Genomic DNA, 12,216 nt, shown 5'->3' on the forward strand with positions numbered 1-12,216 from the left:
CTATTGTCCAGCAGCTATAAAAACAAACAAAAGAAAACAAGATAAAAATTGAACATTGAACATCAGCAAGAGACTAGTGCGTTCCATATAAACTAGTATTGACAGGGTCATATGGCTGATGATATCAAATATGTATTTTAATTTAAAACCCTCTATCTAAGAAGGGGGTATACATATTACATATATTAACTTACATCAGTACATACAATTTATGTCATTTGGTACGATGGAAAGTCCAAGTGTTTTCAGATCAATTTATTGAGAACCCTTTGTCGGACCCCCCCCCCCCCAAAAAAAAAAAAAAGCTTACTATAGAAATAGCATGCACATGTTTATTGGTAGTTATACCCTTTCCTCTTCAATATTGTCAGATATGGAGAAGAAAAGGGGGTATGACATTTTTTTCATGAAACATTTGCGGTTATTTGAAATATTCATACCTCCCACTGTTGCCATATTGAACTCCAAATTCTTAAGAAGTGCTGAGTTCTTTAATTTGTTTTTCTTTTTTAAAAAATCGTAAAAAGATTGATGTTTTAATAGGCTTTATCTTGAAGAAATATGGCACAAAAAGGTGGTAGTTATCTATTAAACAGTAAAAGGCTTTCTTTAGGGATTCATGCGGGAATGAACCAATGAAGAGCTTAGTAGCATTTTGCAGAAAAAGAAATACATAATGCTTTGTACATGATTTTTTTCTATAAAGCTAACTATAGCTACCCTTCCTATTCCCTAATAGATTTTTTAATAAATAAGAGGAGGTGCGTAAACTGTTTGAATTGTCCATCAGCACCCCTTGAAGGCTTTAATTAAAGAGGGAACAACAATTTTCCAATATTTGTGACTTTTTACTGCGATTATATACAGTACGTGATCAAATCTACTGAAAAGCCTTTCGAGCTTCACAGGATTTCATCACGTGACCAATCAACTTCATATCCCGGTGAACTTTTTAAATTGCTCTTTATTTCTTATTAAAAAGAGGATCATTCCTGACGTCATATACTGACAGTTTAATGCAAATAACTTTAATGCAGATAACTCTTATTTCGATTTTTTGCAGCTTTTTTTTTTGGGGGGGGGGGGTTTGGTTTTTTTTTAAATTTTGCCTATACATTTTAATCCTTAAAAATTACTAGCTGTGACCAGAGAGAGATGCCAAAATAAGAGGATTTGTGCATTTTGATATTGAATGTTTTTTTATTCAACATGTTTAAGATTATCTATTTCAGGTAGTTGGTTGATTTTTTCTACTCATTTCAATAATTTCAAGTAAAATATTCCATCCAACTTTGAAAAACAGATAATTTCTCAATCTATATTAAAGTGTATGATTTTTTTATGTACATGTATCTTGACCTTCAGGTATGACAATGTTATCACTGCTTCATGATCTCATATATAATTCAAAAAACTTGGCAACTTTTTTTTTTTAATTGTTCTTTAGGGGTATATTTCTTTATCAACCAATTACAAATGCGCCATGTCCTTAGAACATTCTAATGTAATTGAGGTCAAAGTCACAACAAGCTTATGGTCTAATCACTTGTAAATACATATAAGAAAAACAATGAAGGTTTTAAATGCCTTTTAATGTTGATATTGCTACATAATTGGAGAAATCACGAAACCAAGGCTGTCCTTGACTTGGTGAGGTTGGCAGGTTTTGAGGCATAGTCCACAAGGTTGCTAAGGTACAATGGCTGACCAAACAACGTCTGAGAATTGGCAGATAAAACCTGAATGATAAACAAAATATTGAATAAATCAATAATTAAAGAAAACAAAACAAGAATTAAAAATATTAAACCAATATAATAATGATTAAAACTATGTTTAATTTCTATTCAATATTAACTCTGATTTTAATAGGTTTAGACTCTTAGATTATTGCAAAAGCACAGACAATTCTGATCAAACAATACAATCATGTAACCATCATTCCTCTTACTTCATAAAAAAGAACAAATTCAAAAATATGTATTTATAAGAAATATTCACAATGTCACATTGCTGTCATCTACAAAACACAAAACAACAAAACAGTACAGTTGTGAGAATAATAACTTTCATACCTTTACGGCAACATAATCTCCTATCGTCAATTCTTGTAGACTGGGGTCTAGCTCAGAGCAAGGAATAGGGTCAGTGGGTATTATCACCTTAGTCCCACCGTCATTCCTTCCCCACATATCACTGGTAGATCGTTTACTGTGCTACAAAAAGAAATGAAAAAAATTACCGTATATTTAAAAACTGATAAAGACAGTTCTTCAAATTTTCTACCATGCAAAAAATTCTTATTAAGTGTCTATATGAAGTTCTGAGTAATAGACTTATATTTGAACATGCAGTTCTTTTAATTCTAAGACTTTTTAATTACAAAATGTGTTATCTTGCATTGTACAAACTGATTCTGACGAGGCATTTAATGAAAGCATATCAACTTGCCAAAGAGGCAGTATCTACATTTATATCATAACTAAGTCAAGTCTCTTAACTTTTAATACATGTAGGTAGTTTTTTTCTTAAATAAAATATGAAATGGCATCATATTCAATAGTATCAGGATAATAACTTTTAGGCCTTTATTTAATATGATATTCTAGCTGGCTTCCACTATATATGATTTATATATCAAACATGACTTTACCCCCTCTATAAGTATAAGCTGCTCCTGGCCGATCTGACTTTGATTCAATCCCAGCATTCCCTGTCTGGCACAGTCTATAACTTCCTGTGTCCGCCTTTTTTTGACCGATTCTGGCACTGTGTCTTTTAAGTGGTGATAGGCATGAGTTTTCTGCAAAGAAAAATGCAAAGTTGTGAGTTTTGGTTTTTTAGCATTAAAATAATGTAAAACTCCCAATTTCTTCTATATGACATTATTTCAAGGATGACTCGATCTTGAGTATATCTAAAGTGGAAGTTGGTAGTAGTTCTTTCATAGCATGCTCAATTTTTTCTAATATCAAATATATATTTGTAAAATTGGATTTATCTTGATTTTGGTAGAAAAGTTTCCTCTGTAAATAACAGAATTTCTTCTTCATTATTGATTAAAAATTAACTGATATAAAAATGGAGATACTATTCTTGTAACTTTCTACACTGTACATTAAAAAGTTACACGTTTAGTGAACGGTCAGCAATGGCATAAATCCACAGAAAAGTAAAGCGTTACATTCATGAACTATACTTAAATATAATCAAAGTACTGTACCTGTCTCATGCTGTACGGAAACTGGTAGACATAACGGAATTTAACTTGTTCTATGAGGGACACAGTATCTCTATGATCTTCTTCAGTTTCTCCACAGAAACCCACAATAAAGTCACTCGTTAATGCCACATCTAAATTAGAATTGAGATTATCTGATTGAATTAAGATTTAATGCAGCTTCAATATATTCATTCATTTAGTGCAAACACACACCTGTTCCATACTTTCTGATGTCAAACTTTCTAATAATTGGTTTTCTACCATTGCATTAAGAATTTTGAAAAATCAAAGAATTAAGATATAATATGAATTTATGTGTACAGGGTCCATAAGGGGCAAACAAAAAACACTGGAAATGTTGAGTTTTGTTGACGAATTTCTCCCATTCTTACCTGGTATAATTTCTCTGATGTGATGAACTAAATCTAGATAAGCTTCCCTTGTATGTCTAAAACAGATTTCAAGAGAATTGAACTATTATAGTATATGTATGATATATCTATACACAACCAGCTCAGTTTTTTTAAAGGAATTTTATACAAAATCAAATGCATAAATATAAACTGAATCAAAACTTTTAACAAGGGGAATATTTTACTATAACATGAAATATTCAATTATTCCAATTTTATTATTCAGTGCTTAGGGATCCAACACGATTTAGCAGAGCCTTAAAAATCAAAACATAATTTTTTTCTGCCTTTATATAGACCTTGCATATAGATGTACAGTACTGATCAGACCCAACCTAACAGAAAGAAGACCCCAACTTACTTTCAGGGTCTGCTTGGGGTTTACTCTGGGTTTGCTAGAGCAGACTCAGAGTTGACCCCAAGTAAACCCAAAGTAAAACGCAGGGTAAACCCAGAGTTGACACAGAGAGTAAACCCAGATCAGAAGAAGACCCCTGAAAGCAGATGCTACAGTCATGTGTATTTGGAATATACAAATGGCTGGATTTACAGGCTGCTAGATGGTAAGATAAAAGATGGGTCTGCTTCACAATTTAGAGCTAAAGAGGACCCCAAAAGCAAACCCTGAGTAAACCCAAAGTATTTTTATACCCTGAGTAGACCCAAAGTAAACCTTGAGTGGATGCTAATTTTTTTTTAAGCACACCCGAAGTTAACCCCTAAAATAAACTCAGGGTTTAGTTTGGGGTCTGCTATGGTGTTAGGTTGGGTTTGGTCGGTACTGTAACTGTTCATGTACTTACCCTCTCCTCATGGCCTGAAGCATGGCTGTGCTGCCACTTTGAGCCGGGAGGTGAATCTTGTTACATATGTTTGGCCGATCTTTGATTAAGTACAGCACCTAAAGAGAAAGTCGATAAAAATCACAGTTATAGTGAACATGCTCATAATGAATTAATGCTTACAGCTAAGTTATTTTCATTCCTCGTGACTTTATAATCTGTTGTAAACTTGATCGATATAATGAGTTACGCTAAAAATGAAGTAAAATTGCCCGTCCCTGGGACTGCATTATAAGCGTGTTTTACTGTATTATTTAAAACTAGTAGACTAAATTTCAATCTGCAATTCAGTACAAATGTATCACTAAATCAACGGTGCCTTTAACTTCATTTTTATGTACACATAATTATTGTAAAAACTTTTGTTACAGTTTTTGCGCAAGTAACACATTATTTCAAAGTTTCATTTATATTACATGTAACCTCTTTACAATATTAAATAGTGACATTCATTTCACAACAGAAAAAAAATTTTAAACTCAGTAACAAAATATTTTCTTCTTCAAGTAAAAAACATTACGGTAACTTTCTGCTTTTCCATACCTCATCTGGAAAATCCTTCGGATGTGGAGAAGTGAAGCGGATTCTCATGTCTGGGTCGATCCGTGACACTTGATCCAGGAGATGGCTGAACCTGCGGCCCCCACTTTGTAGCTTGTAGATCGTTTTAAATCCTCTACTGAGCACTGTGTTCTCCCCCGTACTGCCCCCTCCTTGGGCCTCACTGTTTGGTAGACCCCCGTAGTGATCCTCCTCAGACTTGTCACAATAACTGTTGACGTTCTGTCCCAGCAGTGTGACTTCTTTGATGCCCTAGCAAATCATTTAACATGTCCTTAAATTTCTTTTTTTAAAGAAAATATCTAGGAAAATAAGTCTTTTTCTCATTTTAAAGAAAACATGTAGGGAAATTAAGAGATTCAGAGAAAGTTCCTCTTTTTGGTACATGACAATATGCATGTATTTGAAATTCTTATAATATTTATTTACAATACCTGGAGGTTACTTGTTTGTATTTTTGCAAAACTAGCTATCTAATCATGGCGACTTTCTTTAAACGCTACATGTATGTACATTTACTTGGCTGAATATTTTTCTAGCCTCCTTTTTAATGGAGGAGTTGGAAGGATTATCTATCATACATTATATGGTGACCTTCATCATTATTATTTGCTTACAATACCAGGAAGTTACTAAATATTTGTATATTTGCAAAACTAGCCATCTTATCATGATGGCTTTCTTGTTATCATTATGTGCTTGGGTATTAAATAATTTTCTTGCCTTCATTTAATGGAGGAGATACTGTATACGGGGAAATATTCGCCCCTGTTTTATTTTCATCCCTTTCGCTCTCTTTGTCAGAGGTTGAATTTAAGACTGGGCGAGTTCTATTTTGCAAATAATATCTCTGTTAACGCAACTGCATCTGGGCGAATTCAAGACCGGGCGAAATAGCTTGTGAGTGTAAAAGGGCGAAAAATTATGTGGGGCGAAAATAACCCTGTATACAGTAAGACAAATGCATATCAAAATTTTTTTGATGGCTTTCTCTATAATCATTTCTGGTAAGTACCTGATCCGAGAGTTTTCTGACCTCCTCTACAATAGATGACACGGGTCGACTCCTCTCCCGGCCACGGGTGTAGGGGACGATACAGTAGGAACACATGTTGTTACATCCACGCGTGATGGATCTGTGTGCAAGTACATATTGCTTCAATCCATTGATATATTGAGTAAAACACGGTTATAGCGAACATGCTTATATTGAATTGACGCTTGTAGCGAAGTGATTTTCATTCCCCATGACTTAATTACATGTTGTAAACTTGAAGGATATAACAAATTACGCTTATAGCGAATATAGGAAAATCTCCCTTCCATGGCACTTCATTATAAGCGTGTTTTACTGTACATTGATAATTTATCTACATATATATCATGACATATTAGAGATATAATAAGACTACTCATCTTAATTTTGATGACAAAATAGGGGCCTTTGGTTAGAAAAAAAATATAATTAAGAATCTTTCAAATTTAAGTAGTACAGTACACAAAGGCACTTGACATTGATAATATGTGTAGGTAGTTCATCTTCATAAATAATTTTTGATTTTAGTATTATTATATAAATTATTAAGGAGACTGAACCACATGTACAATTGAAACAAATGTTTTAGGTTTTTATTTCCAATGATTCATATACTAGTATAATGGAATATACAATGCTATGACTTTCAATGTCTATAACCAACTTACACAAAGGCTGTCTTAGCATTGCTGTTAATTCTGACAGGCATCACATCAGCGTAGGTCTCCTCCAATGACAGCAAAACATTGACTGTAATAACCAAGTATCAACTGTAAAACACTATCAACGACAGCTTTGCCAAACTCTTTAGTTATTTACTATAACAATAAACATGCACAGATCTAGAGGGGTCAAGAGAATCAGGGAAATAGATCACCTGTTAATTTGCATAGCTAGTAGATTTAAAAATTAAAGTAATGAGATGCGCTCATCAAACTCATCCCCAGGGAAACACAGATCCCTAATATGTTGGCATAACACAAGATATTTATGCGTTTATGGATGGAAATTATTTACCCCTACGTCTTTCCTGTAACTGTACCTGATAATCTATCATTTAGTGAAATGCAAAAATACAAATATACATGTACTCTGCTTTAAAATGAATGTAATAATATATAATTGCAATCTATTGAAATAATCTTTATCCTATCAAAGTACACATGATAGGGCTGAATTACTGACCAGCGGACTGTCCTGACCCTGAGGTCACGGACAGTAGTCGGGGTAGGTCTCTGTAGGCATCGGGGCCACAAACTAGGTCCACCATTTTCTCCTTGTCCAAGATCTTGTGCTTTAATCTCTCAGCCATGCAGCCTGAGAGGCAAAAAATGATTTGTATGGATGTCAAATATGTGTCAAGTCCAACAAAATTTTCATGTATCACATTGATTTTTTTTCTTTCCATTTTTTCATATATTTTTTTTCTTTTGAGTGAAGGTGAATTGTTTTTCAAATAATGCAAGAATTTTTTGAAGACAACATAGCAGAAAACTTTTAGATTTTAGACCTAGAATTCCAATTTTCAGTGGTTTCTTTTTTCCGCCTCTTCTCTTCAGCCCCTTGTAAATATTCACCATGTTCCATATCTTTTGTTCAGCATTGTCTCTGATTGAGCATGTCATTAGCAATATTACATCAGCCTATGAAGAAAAACAAACAATGGAAATATTAAGCAATGCATGCACAGCAAATTATATTCAGCAAATGTACGGTATAAATGTAAACGTACTGGTTTCTTTTTGTTCAATTTGCACAGAACATTATAACTGAATTTCCATTTTTTTGGAGAAATGAAAAAATTTAAAATGGCAAGGTAGTTTGGAAAATTTGGTTTGCATGAACAATGCCTTTTTTTAAATTTAAATCTCCTCAAGTATGAATACAATAAAACTGGACAATTCTCATAGAGCAAGACGAAAATCAATCAATGGATTTCATAAAGAGTCAATAATATTTATTTCTAAGATAAATTTACAAGGTATTAACTATTAAAAATTTGAAAACCATACCTCATTTATGGACTCTGCTTTTGCATATCCTTTGTCTTTTAGTATACTCCAGGCAATTTCTGTATCATTGAAATTCATTTGACATCCATATGTATCAAAGTATACTGAAAAAGTTAAAAGTAAAGAAGGTAAAAAATGTGATGATTAAAGCATAACTTTTTGTTAACAATTGTAAAGTCTATCCACTTTAAGGAGAATAAAGATCAGCTCTGACAATTGTGGAGCACATATCGCTCTGTGATCACAGATGTTAGGCCAGTAACGGAATGGTCACTGGTGGTTCGAGCCCTTAAATGGTGGTCACTTGCATGATGTTGTAAGTTAAATGCATCCTTAGGCAAAGCACTTTTATCTACATGCTTTGTCTCAGTCCACCGAGCTGAAATTGGGTACTGGCTGGCTTATGACAAGCAGCAGCATAATGAGTCAAACTGCCCGAAAAGGATTTAATTAACTTGACTAATTGACTGTTATGTGTCCCTCTGAGAAAAGATTTTTCTTTTCAAAACAGGTTGAGTTGTAATGCATGAAACACATTAAAAATAGGAATTTACATAAAATTGAAGCTAAGGCTTTAATTGTATTGAAAACAATAATATATGGGTTTAAAATATTTTTTTCACTGCATCTGTGTGATAGAGTGTACCTTTTCTGCCATGGCCAGAATAGAGTTCTTCTTCTAAATAAGGAACTCTTTCTCCAACACTAACTTGTTCATAATTATCAATAGTTTCCCCAGAATTCGCGATAAAGTGTTGCAAACTTGGTCCTTTCTCAAGCTTTTCATTAAAATGTGTCCTTTTATCAGTGTCTTCAAATTGATCAAATCTGTGGTTCACATAATTTGATAAATGCAAACGACGAGCAAACGATGGTGCAAGGATTGCTCTTTTGTCTACTTTGCTTGAATTTAAAATGTGGGATAATGCTTTCCAGTGTTTCAATAGTTTTGAACATGACATGACTCCCAAGTTTGTTGACATTCAGATAAATCCGTGTGAAAACGAAACTTGAGTACAAATGAAGAATGTTGAACCCGATGTAAATATGAAATTCATTTAATCATGATACAGCGGATGACACACAAGTATCATAAATTATGCTATATACAAACATCATTGACTTAATGTTTAGGAATACAGAACGATATTTAAATTTAAAAGATTCTTTTTGAATTTTAGTCGGGATTGGAAATTCATCATCACTTCAAACACTTTAGAGACTTGGATCAACATGTCTGCGCCCACATGATGCAACAACGTGAAACTTCACTGTGTGTATACTGAAAATGACACCAAATGGTTAGATTGACGACATTTCTTAGGAATCACGTTGCAGTAAAAACCATGGCAAGAGTAGTGGATATTTGCTCGAACGGTGTGTTACTACAGAGACATAAATAACATTTATTTATGTCTCTTGTTACTATACTGCTATTTTTCTTAATTCAGTGTTTTAAAAAAAAGTATACTGTATATTTTTTTTTATTCATTGTAGAGGACAGCTTTTCTTATTGTCAATTGATAACTTCAGTGTGGAAAAAAAAGTCAAGCTTACTTTTATTACTTGCTAATAATTTCATGGAGTGTGTATATTTTAACAGTGATATGTTGATGTGTTGTTGTACAGTGTTGCAGTGTCTCTCAGATAGTTCTTGGTACATTAAATAAGATTGTATTACATTGATTTTTGAGATATTTAGAGTCTTTCATAGTCGAGTCGAAACTTGCGGAATAAAAGAACTCGCATGGCATTGTGGGTTGGGTTTTTTTTTTTGTGTATTTCATTATATATTATTTGTAAAATGTTATGATTGTAGAGCTTCATCAGCTTGTTGCGATGGCTACAGAGAGTCTGCTCTCAGGGAAAGTAATAGCTGTCCCCACAGACACAATTTATGGAATCGCTGCTCTTGTGCAGAACAGTGAGGCCGTGGATCGGATGTACAACATCAAGAACAGGGATTACAGCAAACCTCTCGCCATAAGTGTTGCTGAAATAAAGGACATCTACAGGTAGGGGAAAACACTTTAGAGCTGGTTGTTCACTTTTTAAATATACTTGATTCCATAAAAGATACTATTCAGAATTTGATCTTCTTCAGACTCCAAGTTTTTCTCTCTGTTAGATGGTTTGTTGAAAAATTATAAGGATAGAAAACTTTTGAAATTTATTTCTCAAGCTCTGATATGAAATGCATCTGAATGTGAACTTATCTAATACCTATGTGAAATTAAAACAACCGTATAAAACTGTATGTCCAATGTATTAAATATCAGAACTAATGGTAATATGATTGGTACTAGCTAATCTGATTATTTTGTTCTGTGGTCAGATGGGGTAAAGTGACAGTAAGCAGTGAACTGCTGTCGGAGTTACTGCCAGGTGCAGTGACAGTTGTGTTTGAGAGGACAGAGGACTTGAATCCAGATCTCAATCCTGGCACGTCACTGGCCGGAATCCGGATTCCAGACCACAAGTTTGTAAGAGAGATATCAAGGTCTTGTCAAGGTCCCATTGCTTTGACCAGTGCAAACGTCAGCTCCACCCAAAGCACACTGAATATACAGGTAAGGCTTGTGAAATAAGTAGTTACCGGGTACATGTAGTATTGATATCTTTATTCAGTATTTTCATTCTTTATCAAAGTAACACATTGAAGAGGATATTAAAGTAAAAAAAAAAATAGTCATAATACACCTGTACCCTTTACAGATTTTTAAGTGATGGAGATATCAGTATCCTATTCAGTAATACATGTATATGTAAATGGCAAAAGTCCCATACATACATGTATACTGGTAGCTCTCTCTCTCTCTCTCTCTCTCTCTCTCCAAGGACAATGCCTGTCATCTCTTGTTTTATACTTGTACAGGAGTTTAAGAACCTGTGGCCTCAGCTAGACATTGTGTTTGATGGAGGAGAACTGGGTGATACATTCCATTCCAGGGCAGGGTCCACGGTGGTGGATCTCTCAGTTCAGGGCACATACAAAATCATCAGGGAAGGGAGGTAAATCAGGGGGTCTGTAAAGACCAATCCACACTTTACAAAAGTTGTGTCCCTTGGCCACCATCTTTGGGGAAAACCCCATATATTCCTCACGGTAGCCTTTGTAGTTTAGAGGGTTGCATAAAGAATTGGAAAATTGTTTTTTCCCTTTTGACCTTTGGGTTGACCCTGCAAAGGGGAACAACTTTTGCAAAGTGTGGATTGGACTATTGGGAGGATTCTTTAAGTTTTGAAAATTTAATTTTTATAGAATGTCTGAAGTTAGCAGATATGTGGGGATGTAAATTCATGAACAGACCATAATCTTAGATTTATATTTTATATGTTGGGTTGGTACCGTTACATGTAGTAAAAGGGTAATTTATACCATGAAAATTGTAATATCCTTTTTACTTTACAATACGGTTCACTTAGAATTTCAATAATAATTTTACTCTGACAAGTTAAACAGAAAGCAGAAAATATTTGTAAATTCAGTTATCACCCTATTGCTCAAATAACATTCTATATTGCTGATGCCCTTGAAAGATTTTAAACACAGTCTCAATAACATTTATATTGTAAATAATTGCATGTTTCATCCATTTATCATTGAATTAAATAAATGTATCATTATTTAATGTACTTAAACAGTGTTTTATAGGTTCATGCAGTTGATTTTTCTGTTCCTATTATGAGAAAAAAATATTGACTCTATGTTTACATGTACTGTTGTAGTGCAATCAAGTCTACTCTGGCAGCACTGCGCTCACATCATCTACAAGACCGAGAAAACAGATAGCAGGGAACAACATTGAATAATTCCAATAAAGAGCCCCAAAACCCCAAACCCCCAAGGAGCAGATCTCTGTGATATGAAATTACTGAATTGGTGTTTGTTTGAAAATATCATTTAAAGAACACAAAAACATGAAATACCAGGTACTATGAATGCATTTCTCTGTTTTCTTTCTCAAACAAGTGAAATTTGTTTTGTTTTTTTAAAATGAAATCTTGTTTTAATCATTGTACACTGTATCAAGTGTTTTGAATAATTTCGTTGTTCTAAATACTGTGGTAGATGTATTATTCATTTGTATTAATAAAATGTGAATTGTTTTTATTACTTGAAGTTCTA

The 12,216-nt window shown here is 33.7% G+C and overlaps 2 protein-coding genes across 2 annotated transcripts; one reads left to right on the forward strand and one right to left on the reverse strand.

Annotated features, from left to right (window-relative positions):
* Positions 1-1,575: 1,575 nt before the first annotated feature.
* On the reverse strand, positions 1,576-9,102 carry LOC105324706 (mitochondrial tRNA methylthiotransferase CDK5RAP1). The gene is made up of 13 exons (XM_034479438.2): positions 8,734-9,102; positions 8,088-8,191; positions 7,586-7,718; positions 7,261-7,392; positions 6,744-6,825; positions 6,055-6,175; positions 5,022-5,291; positions 4,440-4,537; positions 3,616-3,671; positions 3,224-3,354; positions 2,654-2,803; positions 2,076-2,216; positions 1,576-1,739 (listed from the first exon to the last, which is right to left on the reverse strand). The coding sequence occupies exons 1-13, from the start codon at positions 9,068-9,070 to the stop codon at positions 1,623-1,625; spliced, it is 1,872 nt and encodes a 623-aa protein (XP_034335329.2). The 5' UTR covers positions 9,071-9,102; the 3' UTR covers positions 1,576-1,622.
* Positions 9,103-9,294: 192 nt separating this feature from the next.
* On the forward strand, positions 9,295-11,906 carry LOC105324702 (threonylcarbamoyl-AMP synthase). Its single transcript, XM_011423852.4, has 5 exons — positions 9,295-9,464; positions 9,907-10,102; positions 10,423-10,657; positions 10,963-11,099; positions 11,817-11,906. The coding sequence occupies exons 1-5, from the start codon at positions 9,386-9,388 to the stop codon at positions 11,878-11,880; spliced, it is 711 nt and encodes a 236-aa protein (XP_011422154.3). The 5' UTR covers positions 9,295-9,385; the 3' UTR covers positions 11,881-11,906.
* The last annotated feature ends 310 nt before the right edge of the window (positions 11,907-12,216 follow it).

This window comes from Magallana gigas, chromosome 9, assembly GCF_963853765.1.
Source record: "Magallana gigas chromosome 9, xbMagGiga1.1, whole genome shotgun sequence".
Lineage (NCBI taxonomy): Eukaryota > Metazoa > Mollusca > Bivalvia > Ostreida > Ostreidae > Magallana > Magallana gigas.